At 47.2% G+C, this 17,767-nt stretch overlaps 1 protein-coding gene across 1 annotated transcript in view; it reads left to right on the plus strand.

The window, feature by feature from the left end:
- Positions 1-17,767, plus strand: part of Prmt8 (protein arginine methyltransferase 8) — an 84,111-nt gene that overhangs the window by 46,970 nt on the left and 19,374 nt on the right. The window contains exons 5-6 of the mRNA XM_027428358.2: positions 12,504-12,646; positions 13,212-13,299. Of these exons, the coding sequence (XP_027284159.1) occupies positions 12,504-12,646; positions 13,212-13,299 (231 nt within the window). The remainder of the gene's footprint in view (positions 1-12,503; positions 12,647-13,211; positions 13,300-17,767) is intronic.

A 17,767-nucleotide genomic window follows, 5' to 3' on the forward strand; every position in this document is an offset into this window, starting at 1 on the left:
TCTCGGACAAGGTTGGATGGATTTCTTTCTTTGGGCCAGGAGATGGTTTGGAGGGTTTTAAGCAGGGGAGGAGCCTTGCTGATGTTGGGCACATTGGGATGGGTTGCAGACACAAATAGCACGAGCACACATTCCAGAGGCTCCCGAGAGTGGTGTGTGAAAGGTGGCCACAGAGGTGGAGAGAAATGAGCTGTGACGTAACCTCAGAAGCAGACCTAGAGGACCTGATGGTGCCGGGCTGGAGAGCAAGCGTCAGGAGCAACCGACTGAAGGCAGCTGTCTGCAGGCAGAGGGCTCACAGGGGTGGCAGGAGAAACCAAGAGCTGCCTTTTGCCTGTGAAGGACTAGGGGTGCCCCACTTTGGGTACCCAAGTGGGTCTGTTGAGGCAGACTTGGATTTATGTGTTTAGGGGTTTAGGGCTTCAGGAGGAGTCACCAGAGACTTCAATTCGGACTCACCAACACGGCAATGTCACTCAGCTACTTAGAAGTAAAGAAGCAAGACAAAGACAGGGAGGGCTGAAGGGCCACTCATCATTTGGGCATTATGCAGGGAAGGAGGGGCCAGCAAAGAAGTGGAGAAGATGGTACCTGGGAGGTTGGTGACTATTCAAGAGCAGCCCAGGGCATGCTGAGGTGAGACAGGACAACGGCGGAGTAGCAGCAGTGGAATTTGGCCACATGGTAGGCATCGGTGTTACCATTGAGCACTCGGTATAGCAGGGGCCAGAGTCCAGTTAGAGTAGGAGTAGGGGAGGCTTTTCTTTCAGCAATGGGGCATGGAAAGATGGAGCAGTAGTTATGGAGGCCATAGGGGTCAAGGAAGGGAAAGCTGGGGAAATGTGTGTTATTCAACAGAAACGCAGGAAGAGGTATGTGAGACAAGGACCTTGAAGGGCTAGCTGCAAGGGGGTGACCTTCATCATGGAGTAGGGACAGTCTAGACATAGTAATGGGGGCATCTAGATGGAAGTGGTTGTTGGCCTGAGGCCTCTAGTTGGTTGTTTCGGTTTGCTTCTCTGCCTGAGACGTGAATGCAGTCTCAGGCAGAGAAGCTGGATGGGGGGGGGGGCAGAGAAGAAAGGCTGGGTGATCTTTGTGGGGCTTGCTAGGGCAGTGAGGATTGCTGGGAAATGTGTCTCTCTTTTAGAGAGCTGTGGACCCTGCTGTGCCGAGAGCCCAGCTCTCACTGTTGTGTGGCTTTTCTCTTTCTGTACTCACTGGGGCTTGTACGTGTGTGGAGCTGGAGGCTGCCTGGCTTTGATGACAAGACAAGGTGGGGTGGGGGGAGACCCAGAAAACAATGATACCAAATTGATGACACAATCTGTCTTTGTCCTGTAATGAAGCACGGGAGATCAACTGTCATGTAGCTCAGTTTTAGAGGTTAAACTTAAGAACGAGGGAGCAGAGGGGAAGGATGCGTGGGGCCAGGCTTGCTCCTTTCATGACACCCATTGTGCAAGAACTCAGGGCTCCAAGAGAAGTAGCTCATGCTTCTAATGACCTAAGATGTCCTGTTTGGCTCTCCTTAAAGGGCCTACCATCTTACATTAATGCCTCCCTGGAGACCAAGTCTCTAACATGTGGGTATTTGGGGGGACATTGGCCACTTCCAAACTGTATCAGAATCTAGCTGAGTAAAGGAGGCAGAGCGAAGAGAGGGGAAGGTGTTGGCAACAGGGGCAAGGCTGGGGCACTGTACGGGCAGTAGCTATCATAGACACAAGCAATGCATTCAGACTGAGCAGGGCAAATGTTGCTCAGATATCCTGACCTCTGACCTCTGGCTTGGTCTCTAGCATCTCCTAGCTTCCTCAGCAGGCATGGGGACAGGTGTTTTCATAAAAGTGCTTGGCCGGGACAGAGGGAGGACAGGTGTCTTTTCCACCTTCTGAATATGGCGAAGGGAAACCAGGCCACCCTCTCTATATAGGGACGACACAGCCTAACACTTCCAGACTTCCCCCATCCCTTCTCCATCCCACTGAAACAGGCAAGTGATTCTTCCCAGTTAAGAGAGGTGTTAACTAAGGCAAGGAGAGGTGGGGGCTGAGGGGAGCCAGAACCCTGGCCTGAGCTCTTGTGCCTGTACTCTGTGTGTGTGTGAGTGGACGCAGAGTTCCACAAGCACCCGTAGTCCTGCAAGTAGGAACAGGAGTGAGTATAGACAGATGTGAAGTGAGATTCACTGTTAGAGACACTGGGTTCCATTCCTCAGCCCCAGGGGCCTTCCAGTGGTGCATAGGCCATCCCTCGGTAGGCTTCCTTGGTGGTGACTGCCAACCTCTGGATCTGCCTTTCCCCCTGTACTTTCCCCTTTCTTTTGCTGCTGGTCGAATTAATTTCTCTTCTTGTTACTGTCATAACATATTTAGAGCAAGTTAGTTCTAGGGGAGGTACTTTGAAATCCTGTAAGCATGCCATTCGCTTTTTGTTGTATCTATGTATCTATGTATGTATCTACATATGTATCTATATATGTATGTATGTATGTATGTATGATCTATCTATCTATCAATCTATTATCTATCTATCTATCTATCTATCTATCTATCTATCTATCTATCTACCTAACTACCCACCTACCCGTCCATCTATTTTATCTATCTGTGCATCATATCTGGCTACCATGTGTCTATCATCTATATACGTCCATATATACCATGTATCTTTCATCTACCATCTATGTCTATCTTCTATTATTTCTGTACAGATTTTCTACTCTGTCTACGGCTATCATCTGTCTGTCTGTCTGTCCCTCGTCTCTCATCTTGTTATCATTTCTAATTATTCGTCCTTTTACTTATTAGTTTTAACACTTTTACTGTGCACCCATCCTGTACTTAGTGGGTTCTCCCTGGCGTTCACTGCGTGCTTTGATACTCCAGTCACTCCTGCTTGGGTCTCTGAGAGCACCTTCAATCTGGCTCCTGTGTACTCCCCCCCACTTTTCTAGACTTCCGACTTCCCAGCTCCAGCCATTTCAGGCTCATCTTGCATTTCATCCGCGTCTATTTTCAGTCAGCTCTTTCCTCAGCATCCTTGACTGGATGCTAGTAACTAGAAGTAAAGAAGGACCTGGACGTGCTCCTTAGCTTTCAGGAGTCTCACTGCAGAGAGCTGGGGACTGTGTATGTATGTGATATATGTGTATGTGTGTGCATGTGTGGCGTATGTATGTGATATGTGTGTATGTGTATGCATGTGTGGCGTATGTATGTGATATATGTGTGTGTGTGCATGTGTGGCGTATGTATGTGATATGTGTGTATGTGTGTGCATGTGTGGCGTACGTATGTGATATGTGTGATATGTGTGTATGTGTGTGCATGTGTGGCGTATGTATGTGATATATGTGTATGTGTGTGCATGTGTGGCGTATGTATGTGATATGTGTGTATGTGTGTGCATGCATGCCCGTGTATGATATGCACACGTGTGGTGTATGTTTGTGTGTGTTCTGTGTGTGTATGTATCGTGGTCATGCATGTGTTGTATGTGTGTGAATGCCTGTGTGTGATGAATGTGTGTGTATACACACTCACACAACACTCATTCCCGGCTCTACCCTCACATGCTGTCGGGGAGGAGCTCAGATGGCTCCTCCACTTCTAACTCAGCCCCATGAGTCCACTCTCCTTTTCTCCCTTTCTCTCTCCAGACCTCCTTCCTCTGACATTGAAAAGCTAGACTCCCGTTATTGACATATTGACTTACTGGATCAATCCTCCTGCATGTAACCAGTCTCCCTGGGTCCCCGCCTCCTGCACCATGTACATGTTTTGTCACTCTGTCACCCTGGACTAGATAGCTTCCCAAGTGGCCTTCCTCCTCCTCCATCTTAAAGGGCCCTCTTTCTCTCTAGGGTACCGCTGTCCCACTCAGAGCAGGGGAAGGCCTCCATTCCCAAATTGGTGTCAGATGTCCAGGCTGGGCCACTGTCCCCATCCCACACTGCCCTCCCCGCAGCATCTAGTTTGTTCAGCCCCAGCTCATCCATTTCATGTTCTGGATTTTTATGGCTTATGCTTGGTTCTGTTTGGTCTCATGCTTAACTGAAACAAGGCCTATGAAGGCTAGTCTGCTCTCACCAACCCCCCTAAAAAGCAGCTACCCCTGTGTCTCAGGCATGCCCCGCCCCCCCATATACACTGGACCAGCAAGGGACCACCAGGTCTAATGGCCTTCATTTCTTCCTCCCCAGAAGTTAGACTAGGTAGGTGGGGTTGCCATGTCCCCTGCACCAGCTTACTCAGCCTTGGCATGTGTCCTCGATAGAGGACAGCTTGACTTGCATGAGTGCTTCCATGGAGATGACTTAGAAATGCCGTCACCACCAGTTGTACGAGTGTCGGGAGTGTGGGCGGTGGGCCATAAATAACAACACGCACACAAAATACCTGGCACACGGAATCAGAGTGTGGCTCCCTCTCCACCCCCGTGTGGCTCCTGGGGTGGGTTTTATTCACATGGAGGCACACACCTACAGGAAGCCACCTGCACAGACGGGCCACCTTCACGTGCCTCGATCCACACATGGCCCCCATATGTTTCAGTCTCTTTTCTCTGACTTAACCACCAGCAATTACTGTTTCCTCCATGACAGAAACTGGGGGTGGGGGACACTGAAAAAATGCTTCAGAAAGTCCCCTCATTTGTGAAGACTGACACCAGGCTAGAGATAGAAGTTCTGTAATTCTGTAAACAAACAAACAAAATATATAATCCATTTACTCTCCAGAAACCCAAAGGGAAAAGATTTATCTCTCTGTCTTCTTCACCTTGTACATGTCCCTCAGGGTACCTGTCACAGGTGGAAGAGATCTTAAGGACAGCTGATGAAACACAGTGGCAGTGGACACAGGGTCCACAGTCTAACTCACAACGCCTCTACTGCATGATTTTACACTGAAGAGCAAACTGCTCTACAGAGGAGGTGTGCTGAGGTATGGTTATATGGTTAGAGATGAGAAATGAGGCAGGTCACATGTCAAGCCCACGGCCATACATATATTAGGTACACAGATACTAGCTATATTATTATTTCAAACTGACAATGTAGAGAGCTGATGTCGCTGTAGTTGTAAGTCAATTACATGTCGGGCACTGTAGGATTGATCAACAAGCCCTCACTGCCAAGAACCTGGGCTTGTGTGGTCATCAGAAAGTACTTCTTCTCAGTGAGGTGAATTCTACTGCCCTGCCACTCTCCTGAAGTTCTGTTTCTTTTCCTTCGGACCACAGAAGCCAAGGAATTGTCTCTGCTCACACACCACCAGGCATTCCTCCTAGCTTCTCTCTGACTGTGCTTCAGAGGGCCTTGGATGAGTCCCTTTCTTTTGGACCAGACACACGGTGCACTGTCATTTCCACTGACGCCTTGGCAGATACCGCATCATGTGACTTCTGGCTGTCGGTCAGTGGCTGTGTGTGAGGAGGTGGTCTCCTCACAGGCTGCCAGCAGGCATTGTCTCCTAAGCTAAACCTACCTGATAGATGCTTTGCACCTAACTGAGAGACAGGCTGTTTTAAAAAATGTAAACATCAGTGTTGCTCAATTTGGTCTTTACTACAAACTGCCAAGATTCTCCCATTAGTCCCTTGTCTGAGGTCCTGGCTCCAGGCAGCATGCTAGCTGCATGTTTGGTAGCATCCCATGGTGAACGTGGATGTCTCTACAGTACAGCTACACTCACCTACATAATGATCAGCCCTGGAATGCACTCATGGGACTGTTTGTGAACCTGCATGATAACTTGTCATTGACTCCTTTAGGATGCCATTGGACTGACACTTGGCTTTCTTTCTCCTTCTTGGGACAATGCAAGGGCTAACCATGAATCACAGTCATCTGGACAAATTCGGCTGGCCATCTTAGATGAGTGTCTGTGTGTGCCTCAGTTTCTTCTTGTATGAAATGAGAACCACAGTAATTCAGACCTCGTGGTGTCACCGTGGGGATCAGGTGATGACTTTTATAAAGCTGCCACAGCCTGGAGCAGCTCTTTATATGATCCTGCAAACCCATGTGACATTCAACAGGTCCGAGGAAAGGATGTAGTCACTTCAGTGACTACACTTCAGTGGCTTGAACTTGGTCCTCAGGCCCTTTTACGACCCCCACCCCCCATATAGTCAAATTCTAAGGACCATGTTTTCATCCCTTGGAGAACCAGTCAGGTTTCTCTCTCTAGCACACCACTGTATGAAACAGAACAGTGCTGGTGGGCAGGCAGCTACCAGTACCTGTTAGCCATTGTTACTATTATTTCATTTATTAACTTGACAAATAACGCTGTCAAAAGAAGAAATGAGATTAATCACGTAAAACTGTTTTGGATGAACCTGTACCACTAGCTCCTGGCAATTGCCTCTCCTTTTCCTAACTGCAGTGAAATGATCCATTAGTGATTTCATTGATTCAGCCCTTCGAGCATTATTGTCCCATATGCCAGGCCCCGTGCTAGGTATTAAAGGAGTTAACCGTGTGACTAGGAAAACAAAATCCATTGCTGTCATGAAGCTTCCAGCCTCACCGAGATGAAGGACCACAAAAGCGGTGAATAGAGACTACTGTGTAATTAGAAGTCGTGAATGTGCTTAGAAAAAAAAACAAAACAAAACAGGTGGGGAGACTGGGGGCTGCACATCAGTACGGACAGTCATGGGGGTGTGTGACAGCAGCTCGCATGCTTGCGTCTTCACCCTGCCTGGAGTGGTCTCCCTCCCCCGATCGGCTGTGGGGTGGGTGGCTGGGGGTTACACCCTAGTCATCAGCAGGCACTATAATTCAGGACTCCTTCCTTCATTCCGAAACTCCTCCCTTCTCCCGATCTCCCCCTTTCCCTATGTTCCCGATTCCCTTCCGGATTGTTAAGCTTTGACAATCACTGATTGTAAAGGAACACTTTCGGAAGAGAGGGCTTTGGGGCAGACTCGAGGGAGTTAGAGCCGAGGCCAGTCATGCTGAGGGGACAGGACAAGCAGTTTACCTGGGGTGGGGGGGACAATGTACAGTTGCCACTCAATGTCCATGGAAGGTTGGTTCTGAGAACCCCCTGAGGATACCAAGACTCAAGTCCCTTTAATACAATGGCATAAAATTTGTATGTAGACTTTGAATGTTACCTGTGCATATCCTCTACATTAAATCCTCTCCACATTCCTTTGAACATCTAATGCCATGGAAACACTATGTAAATAGTTGTTATATGATGCAGCCTGGGGAATAAAGACAACAAACAACCATGCTCAGTTCAGACACCGCTTGCCTTTCAAATCTTCTTGATACCCTGGTGGTCCAATCTGAGGATGCAAAGCCTCCAGAGGTAGAGGGCCATCTGTGTAAATCCCCTGAAGTGTGGGACATTTTCTCTCTGTCCCTCGCTGGCTTCTGGTCTGGTAGTTGAGTGAGAATCAGACTTGGGGATGGTATTCTGAATGCCTGAGCCCAGTGGAAACCTTTCTTCTGGATACAATTTCTTTCTCAGTAACTGTGTGGGCCAGGGCTGCAGGCACCTGTCCTTGGCCAGTGTGTTGGGAGTTAAGCCGACTAGACCCTCCCAGTACTTCTCAGTGTTCAGGGATGACTTGGGTTAGATAGAAACTGTCAGATGACTTTGATGGAGAGAGCACTATGGTGGGTGCTGTCCCCTTAGAAAAGGCCTCTGGCTAGAGCCGACAGGTCTTCAGAGCCCCAGGTTAGCACACTGGTCCCCCAAGTCCTGCAGAGATGCCCCAGGAGAGGGCTAGATGCTCAAGCTCTCAGTTCTCAAATGAACAGGGATTTGGACCAGGAGAGGGTACCATTTTGCTGTATGCAGTGCACTGGGGCTGTGTGGCATCCAGGGCTCACCAATGCCACTTGTAATAAAATCTGTTGGTGCAGAGCCACTAAATATGCAAATGAAGCTTCTGATGGTTTCTGTCTCCATCACCAGTGCACTGTGGTGTGCAGGCTGTGATTCTGTGTGAGAGAGATTTATTGAGTACCTGGGCTCTGGAGAACACGGTCCAAGAGGCAAGGTATGGGTTGATGCTAAGGAAGATTGGTAGTTCCGACCAAGCATCACTTCCCACCTTTATTCTGTCTTTCCCTCATTTGCTCATGTGAGCAGGCTTGAGAAAGACAGGACAGCCCTTCCCTTCTCCAGCTTCTTTCCTTTCCACCTCTCAGGTATTTGCTCGATGTACACACTATCCCAGGGGGTGGAAGGTCAGAAGCAATCATACATTCACAAGGTAGGGGCAGGAGCCTCAGTGAGTCTGTGTGAGCTGCTCAGGTGAGCCAGTGGGCCTGGCTTTGACTCTATAACTTGACTCTTCTAGACCCCAGGTCTGTTTTTAGGCAGATGAAAGCAGCCACATTGTCTCTGGGAGAATGGTTAAGTTCATGTGAAATCACTCTTCAAGCTGCATTTCAAATATTGATCATTTTTTACTAGTATAATTAAGACTGGTTTGCAGCTCTTTGGTCTTTTAAACTAATGCCCAGATTTTTCTTGTTTGTTTTTAATTGCTTACTCGTCTATCCATCCATGTGAGAAGGTGTTTAGAATGTCTGTGGAGAGACTAGTGCTCTGCCAGATATTGGAAATGGGAAGCCAAGATAGGCCACTCAGAGAGGGTGTCATGGGCGGACACCTAGCAGCATCATGGTGACTGTAGGTGTTACTCTCAAAAACAGGAGAATAAGCAAAGTACACAGAGAGAGGGGTTCTGGTGTGGGTACAGTGACAGATTGGGGGGCTTCATGACTCATAATGCATTTCCTGTCCTGGGGAATATGACCTTACTGCTCATTTTTCCATGGGACAGAATTAGCTCTTGGACAAGCAGGATGGCTCATACCTATAGTCAAGCATTTACAAGGTTGAAAGGCAGGAGGTTCCCTATAAGTCTGAGGCTAATCCAGGATTCATAATGAGTTCCAGACCAGCCCGGGGTTCCATATCTAAAGACCAAAACAGTGAGTTAATAAAAATAAAAACAAATAGATAATTAAAATAAAATTAAATGACAGATCGTGAACTCCAGGCCTTGTGGGGCCATCTAATTTTGATGGATACATTGAAATCCCAAATCAGGTTAGGATGTCCAAATTTACTTTGTAATAACGACTCAAATAAAAAAAGGGAAAAAATCCCATTAAAAGCACAACAATGGAATTCTGGTTGTCTAATTTTCCAACTGAAGCCACAGGGTAAAAGCTCCCAAGTTAGAACCTATGGCTCCCTGTGGAACATTTAGCTATGATTAATCACTGTGAAATTTATGAGCCAGGGTCCTGTCACAGTTAGTCAAACAAACTTTCCATCATACTTATGGCCTGAAAACACAGCTCCAGATAGTGACCTCAAAGCCACCTTGAGCTGATGCTGCCCTAGTGGTGTGGGGTCCAGACTGGGCAAGCGGAGTTGCAGCCTAGCTGCTCTGAGCCTTGGGGACACTAGCTTCTACCCCTCAAAAGGCCTCTCTGTGGAGAAGGGAAATAGAGCTCACAGTCCTGTGAGCCAGCCTCATGCTCTATGCCAGCCAATAACCCCAAGCAGCCAACATATGGCCTGTCACAGGAGGCCACATCTTACTGCTTGTGAAATTAAACATGGATGTTGAGTTGTTACAGGTGTTGGCTATAGACATCAAGACAGTGTCTCTGGTGACTTGGGTATGGATCTGGTTACTTTCCCCACAGTTGTGACAAGATCCCTGACACAGGCAACTTAAGGAGGAAAGAGTTTATGACTCATAGTTCCAGGATGACCTCCATCAGGGCAGGGAAGGCATGGCAGCAGAATAAGGTCATTTGCAGCTGCAGTCAGGAAGCAGAGGGCGATGAATGCAGATGTTCTTTCTCCCTGCTGTCCACTAGGGAACCCGTAGGATAGGACTGCCCACATTCCTCTTCCTTAAACAATTCTGCAAACATCCTCATAGACACACCCAGAGGTGTGGTTCCATGCTGATTCTGAATCTGGTCAAATATATGATGAAGCTATGGGAAACAGATGATGTGTTCTATTAGTCTAGTCTGATAAACACGTGTATGGAATATTCCTTGGATGACTTCCCTGTTCCCTGGTTCCCTATGTTGGCTTTCTTATTCATTCATTAGCTCCTGCATTCTGATCAGTATGGGTTATAATAGATAAGTAAGTATGCAGATAGGTAGACAACTTGGAGAGAACATAGACATCAGGTGATGGTTAATACTGACTGTCAACTTGACCTAGGAGACAATCTCTGGGCATGTCTATGAGGGAGTTTCTATATTAGATTAATTGATGTGGGAAGACCCATCTTAAGTGCGGCCAACACCATCCTATGGGCCAGGATTCAGTATTGGATAAAAAGAGAAAATCAACTAAAAACCAGTGTTCATCTCTCTGATTCCCCACTGCAGATGCAATGTAACCAGCTGCCTCACGTTCCTGCTTTCATGACTTCCTGTAAATGGACTATGCCCCTAAACTGTGAGCCAAAAATAAACCCTTTCTTCCTTAAGTAGTTTCCTTCTCGAAGTATTTCTAGGCTCATCCTAGCTGGAACCTTGCATTAAGTACCCAGCGTGGGGCTATACGATCCCAGAGACAGAAAGGAGTCTTATCTAGGGCCAAATGGAGTTCATGCCATATTTACAAGACAGCAAAGTAAGCCAAAGCTGTACAGCTGTATATAAGCGTTAGGAGATGTACAAAGAAAATACAAAAAGGAAGGCCATTAGACAGTGTAAAACTGTTGACAAAAATAAAACAAGCCAGGCTTTGCAAGCTGTTAGTTAGGCAGAAGGGCATGAGTGTGCTTTTTGGCTCTTTTTCAGGATAAGAAATAAATTAGGGACTATGTGGGCACTTTCCAAAGCCCTTGATTTTGTCCCCTTGTGAATTCTCAAGGTGTGCCATGGTAAACCCTTCTCTTTGCTGAATTCTTTCTTTGTGGTCTCAGGTGCCCCCAAAACCGCAACCCATTTTCTCTTGTTAAGACCGCCAGAGAGCCAGGGGTACTGTTTGCCATGGCATGGCTTAACGCTTGTCTCTCTCACTTGTTTCAAAATTTTTGGAGAAGTCCGGCCTTCCTTTGCTCTTCCTTCTTGGGGATAGGGGTCACAAATGATGACCAGGCAGAGCACATAGGCCTCTGTGGTACATGATGAGGGTAGGTGGATGTGAGTAGTGTCTGACACTTATAAAATCTGATTAAGCCTTGATTAAGCAGGGGGTGGAGAGGGAGCCACCATCAGGAGCTGTTGATGGTGCCCTTAACTATGAAGGCACTAAACAAAGGCCCTGGCCTGTGTGCCCTTTGCTGTAGATGAGCCTCCAGTCCAAATTAATTGCCTTGGATTCAAGACAGACATGGTTTATTTGGTTTGTGACTCTGAGGTCTGTTCAGTTTTATTAGCGTGATTTTTCCAGGGACTGTCACAGAAGGAGGGTTTCAGAGCACCAAAGTGTGTGACCTTTCAGTAGAGATGTTAAGAAGGGACCAGGCAACTGGTACAATACCCTTCCAGTGTCACAGCAGACCCTAAGGTCACTTTTTTCCGCTCCATCTGTGCATCAAAGAATACAAAAATCATGTGTCCTTCTGGATCAGCTAATCAAAAATTCAACTAAGACCATTCTCCTGCTTCCATGGGATGGGAAGTCACTTCTCACAGAGAGGGGGGGCTCTATCCTTTTCTCTTCTCCATATAGTGTTAAATAAGGAACATGTCTGCTATGTCTACCTTCTATTGAGCCTTGTCTACAGGACTGGCACTTCCTAGGTATTGTTTCATTTCCTCAACACAGCCAGCCTGACAAAGACCTCATGCTCTCTGGTATTCTTTGGGGAACTGGATGGGAATTGTGTGGCCAATGTGATGTGTGTAAAATCAGACAGTTAATTAGAAGACCCAGCATTTAACCCTGGGTTTCTCTGTCTGCTGAGTCCATGGTCTTGTCAAAACACCAATTTGCCTCCTTCACAGACATTCGATGGGCACCCACTGAATACAGGGCATTGGCTGTGCACAGATGCAAGAGCAACACACGCAGTGTCCTTTGCGCAATTCAGGTCTGAGTTGTCATGGTAACCTCACACGGAGCAGGGAGTGCACAGTAGGGCAGTTACAGTCCCATTCTATCTGACCTGGACTCTGTTTCCATGGCCATCACCTCACCCTGAGACCTCAGTTTCCTTCGCTGTACAAGAAGGCGACGATAACAATACACTTAGTTCTGAAGGCAGATGGCATGACACAGTGTACTCTGCCGGCTTGGGACCGAGTCGAATGCGCAGTAAGTGTCCAGGACCTTTGATGAGGGACACACTCAAGCAGCTGCTTTCAAAGACCTTAGCGTGTTCAGTAACCAATAGGCTCCTCTGTTGGAGGATAAGGTAAGTCACACCCTAAAAGCTGGAATCGAGTGGGGCTCAAAACTCAGCAGTCCGGCAGCAAGGATCCCACGGTGCCAAAGGGTCCTGGCACAGCATGGCTCTGGGTTCTTGTTTTCTAGTCATTACCATATTTAAGGGCAAAGTGGAGGAGGTGGAGCTGCCTGTGGACAAGGTAGACATCATTATCAGTGAGTGGATGGGCTACTGTCTGTTCTACGAGTCCATGCTCAACACCGTGATCTTCGCCAGGGACAAGTGGTTGGTGAGTGGTCCGCATGCTGCCCCCACATTATTTGGGTGGCTGTCTCGCCACACTTCCCATCGCCTCCCACCTGGGAGGAGCATGAGACTTCCAGAGAGGAAGGGTCTAGAAGACCACTGTCTTGTGGCCCTCTCTTCAGAGCACAGCTGCTTCAGGGGAACGAGTGGTCAACCCTGGTCCAACACGCTTAGCTGTCAGACTGTATAACCATAGCCGGTCTAACTCTGTCCCCTCTGGCTAGAGCAGCAACCCATTTTCTCTTGTTAAGACCGCCAGAGAGCCGGGGGTACTGTTTGCCAAGGCTTGGCCCGAACCACAGGCTGGCTCTCCGCCCCTCCTTGATTTGCCTTTTGCACCCCGCTTGTCCTGTCAGCTCCACCCGGGCTCCTAAGATTCCCCCAGCTTAGGATGTGTAACTGGCATGTCCAGCCAAGCTGGTCCGTCCACTAAGTGAGAGATGCTGGCAAGGGGGTGCTTGTCTGGTGACTCTATGTGCAGTTCAAAATGTGATGTCTTTGTCAGGTGAATAGATTACGAGACCCATTTCCCCACAATTCATCAACAGAAACCTGGAGGGCTTATGTTTCCAGACCGGGCAGCTTTATACGTGGTAGCAATTGAAGACAGACAGTACAAGGACTTCAAAATCCACTGTAAGTCACCTTACGGGGTTCTTTGTTGCATTTCTGTTGTGTACTGGGGGGTGAGAGAAACTTCACGGTGGACAGCTGGTGTCCTGGGAAGGTTTATCTGTGACCCCTCTGGGTTATTCTATGGAGTCTTTCTCACTATCCCCGAGAGGGGGAGGTCTACAGAGAATACGTGAACAGTGTAGCTGGTGAAAGGTAACACATCTGGGAAGTGAGAATGGACCATGGAAATGGGGTAGCAGGAGTTGTGTTTGTGCATCGAACAGCAAGGCAGGTGGCTTGTAGTGTCAGGCCAGATGTGGCAGGTCTCACATCAAGCCAACCATTTTGAAACATGCCTCCATGCCTATCAAGTTGGTCAAAATCACTACGAGTCTGTGTCACATTTGGTAAAATATGGATTCTTCTCTGAGGTTCCTTTAAGGATATGTGCGATGAGGTGGGGAGGAGTAGAGACTCTCAATCAGATAGTGTGTGTGTGAGAGAGAGAGAGTGTGTGTGTGTGTGTGTGTGTGTGTGTGTGTGTGTGTGTGTGTGTGAGTGTGTGTGACAGAGGCTCATATGTAAATATGTATCCATGATGTCTTACAAGTTAGGATAGTGTCTTCTCTCAGGCCAAATGGCTCAGTGTAGGTACATTCCTATAGCCCAACACTCCGGAGGCCAAAGTAGGAAGATAGTAAGTTTGAAGCTAGCCTGGGCTACACAGCAAGACATCCTATTTCTCTCCTTACCCAACTCCAAACAAAATCAAGTGTGGTAGCTCATTTCTGTAATCGCAGCATTTAGGAGGCTGAGACTGGAGGATTAACTCAAGTTCAATATCAGCCTGGGCTACAGAATAAGGCCCAGTCTCAAAATAAAACAAGACAAAAACAAACTAAAACAAGAAAAACATACCTTTGCCAATATTTTATCTAGCTCTAAAGGACCATTTTATTCTATTTCATTTTAAAAGTTACATTCTTAGTGGATGGGTCTGGTGTTTGGTAGAACGATATCCAGTGTATTTCTGTCAGGTGAGACATGCCCATGCCACCTGGAACTGCAGATGGCGATGGAGCAAAGAGCCCTTTAACCAATCAGCACACCAGCATTCAAAAACAGAAACAGGAGGTAGGAGCTCTTAAGATGCACAGCCACCAGTGTGTCCAGGTTCACACCCCGGGTTGCTTACTCCTGCTTGGAGAGGTGGCTGTGGAGGGTTCACACACTCTTCTGGAAGCTGAAGGTCGAAGAGTGAAGCTTGGAGTCAAAGTTCAGAAGTGGAAATGAATGAGTGCCATGAAGCTCCATGCCTTGGAGCCCTTCTAGGTCACCGTGATTGCTAATATTTGACCTCAAGAAAGGAGGACACAGGTCTCTAAATGAAAGTCAGGAGGTGTGGGGTGACTTGGGCGAACACTTTGACTCCTGCCAAGCCCAGGGTTCTAAATGTGGGCATTGCCATTCACTGACTGAGTAACCTTGAGCCTGTTACCTGACTTTGGGCCCCAGTGAGAGGTGATGCCCTCAATCCCAGTGACTTGAAAAGACTAAATCAAATGATATATGCCAAAGAACACCACTGTTTGTGGAGCGTGTAGGAATAGGCCAGGTTTAGCCTATGAGGGAGTAAACCAGCATCTTGTTCTGCTCCAGGCTCTGCAAACTTGCTAGCTGGCCTCTGGTGGCTTGGAATATGGGCCGTGCATCTCCCCATAGAAGACTGAAGAAGCCACTGAGCAGTGAACAGTAGTCAAGTGTGTGAAAATAGAATGCAGATCACCCCAGAACAATACTGTGGAGCTTGTGAGGAGTAATTGCCCTGAGCAGTGTGTGTGGAGAGAACATTCCAGCACACTCTTCACACACACACTACTTAAATATTTATCGAGCTCCTAGGAAAGCTCTTTATGGAGCTGCCTTCTAGTTTCCAGAACAAAGCCACCTCCTCCCCACTTTTCTCCCTGGAACCTGTTGGGAGCCCTTGGAGCAGGCACATTGCAATGAGCCATTCTGAACCCATTAGAGGAAAGGACAGTGGCTGCTACTTAGGGGACAGCCCAGAACTGGAGAGCATGTAATTTATTCTTGTGGTTCCTATTGCGGCCTTTACAGCTCTGGCAAAGGGAAAAGCAAATTAACACTCAAACAAACAAAAACTGAACAAAACCATAAGTCAGGCCCCATCTTTTCCTTATAAAGTATTTACCTTGGAGTATCCTTTTAAAAAGGCTGACGCTATAGTTCTGTGGTAGAGTACTTAGTTGGCTCCAACCGCCAGCACCACAGGGGGGGAAAAAAAAAGCAACATCAAACATCAAAATCCCTAAATTCCCAAAGAACAAGATTCTAACATTTATATTTTATTTAGGACACGGTTAAGTTTTCTACTTAAATGTTTTTCTTTCAAAGACACATTTTTAGCTAAAGGAAACAGGCCCATTTAGAGAAACGTGTTTGAACAACAGCTTTTGGTTGCTGGTTGCCAAGGGAACAGTTACAGGCAAATTTCAATTGGCCCAAGAACCACAGGAACAACGTGAATGTGGGGCTTGTCCAGCCCTACAGAAAGTAAACTGTTGAGGTTGAAAGCTTTCTTTCCCATCACCTGTCCCCTCTCCTGCCCCTCGCAGCCAATCTCAGCCATGAGCATACAACATAGTATAGACCCTGTCCTTTCTCTATTGTCCAGTTAAAGGGAACCTGGCTGGCAGAAAGGACCAGGTGCCTGACCTGCACTGGCTCAGGGTGTGCTTGTTTTGTTGGACAAAGCAAGGAATAACACATCAGAGAAATGTGCAGCCGTGTTTGAAAGAGGGACAATCAACAAAAGCCAGGCCCTACTGCAAAGGAGACTTACAGTCTCTAAGTTGGCTTGTATATCCCTGCCACAAATCACCCAATACTAGACTCTCCTACCTGTTGAGAAGGAAGGCCTGGTGTAGAGGCAGCTGTATTGCAGTCAGAGGGCTGCAGGCTGTCTCTCAGAGGGCTGGGGTCCACCTGGTTTTTCCACTCTCTACCCCTTACTTCCAGAGCATTGCTCTTAGACCTGTATGTTTTTATGTGAGGTCTCTTCCCCAGTGTTCACTTTGCTACTGGCAGCCTAAAACACATGAGGGCATGATAAACGCCTTCAGTTCTTTACAGTGAGGCTATACGTGGGACCCTGAGGCACCCCTGTTTTCCTCCGGAGGCATTCTGAGCCAGTAATCCTGGCCTTCGGCCCTCACAGAGAAACTCAGGTCTTTCTGGCCAGAGAGAAGAGGGTCAGGAGCTGCCCTTTCCAATGTGTATTCTGTTTGTTTCCAAGGAATTTATATTTGTTTCTTTGGTTGTTTTTGAGCTTCTTATGCATATGTCTTTCTGATATGCATCATGCATCTCTCTCTCTCTCTCTCTCTCTCTCTCTCTCTCTCTCTCTCTCTCCCCTCCCACTCTCAGATTTTACTTAGATTTCTCTGGATGTGTTTTCCTCATATGCATCCAGATTGGGGTTAAAATACGGCACTTGGATCTATAGGTTGATTATCTCATCCATCATCCATACAAATGTGTATGTCTCTCTGTCTCATCTTCCTCATCCTCAAGGAGTTTCATTAAAAAATGTGTTTGATATTATGCTATAGCCGTTTTTCCTCACTGTGTTTAATTTTGGGTTATTTTTATGAACCAGTTTTTAGGTTTATTATTGTTTCCTCAGTGTGTCCATCCATTCCCCTAACAGGCTGATTCCAGGAACTCTTCTCTGATAGCATGAGTCTCCTTTGGAGAATTTCATTGGCCTTTAAAGACATGTTCCTCTCTCCCTGATGAAGTCTCCTGCCCATCTGTTACATCACCTTTCCCTCCGGATTCCTTAATGTGTTTGTTGTAGTCACTCTATCGTCTCCATTGAGCAATTCCAACATCTGAGTTATGGCCCAGTCTGCCCTATTCCCTCTCTTTGGATGGTAGGTCGTATGTGTGCCCTTTTCAGTATCTTATAATTCTTCACTGCAACCAGACATTGTGTGTTAAACAGCAACACAGAGAGACAAAGGGTATTTATTCCCAGACAAGGGGCTTTTTCCTCTGATAGGCTTTTGGAATAGGGGCTTCAGTCAAACAGGCCTGCCGTCATGGGCTTTCAGGTTGCCTTAATAACATTTATTGTGATATATCACTGTCTGTTTGAGAATTAGTGTTAATGTATCACCAAAAGATTTTCAGGGCCCTCTGATGTTACTTTAGATAAATAATGGATGTTCTTCAACAGACAATGTATCCTTGCAACAGAAAATTAACATGCCTGGTTCACAGCCTCCTTTCTCTTTCACTTCCACCAAGAGAGCCCAGTGGGAAACGAATGGTGTTCTAGCATCATCTGGAATGCCTTTTAAAGTGCAGCCCCTGGGCTCTGACCAGAATCTCTAGGCAGGAGACTCAGGAGGCTGGACTTTCACAAACATGGTCATTCCATCAAGAGCTGGAAAACGTTCATGTT

Source organism: Cricetulus griseus, chromosome 8, assembly GCF_003668045.3.
Source record: "Cricetulus griseus strain 17A/GY chromosome 8, alternate assembly CriGri-PICRH-1.0, whole genome shotgun sequence".
Lineage (NCBI taxonomy): Eukaryota > Metazoa > Chordata > Mammalia > Rodentia > Cricetidae > Cricetulus > Cricetulus griseus.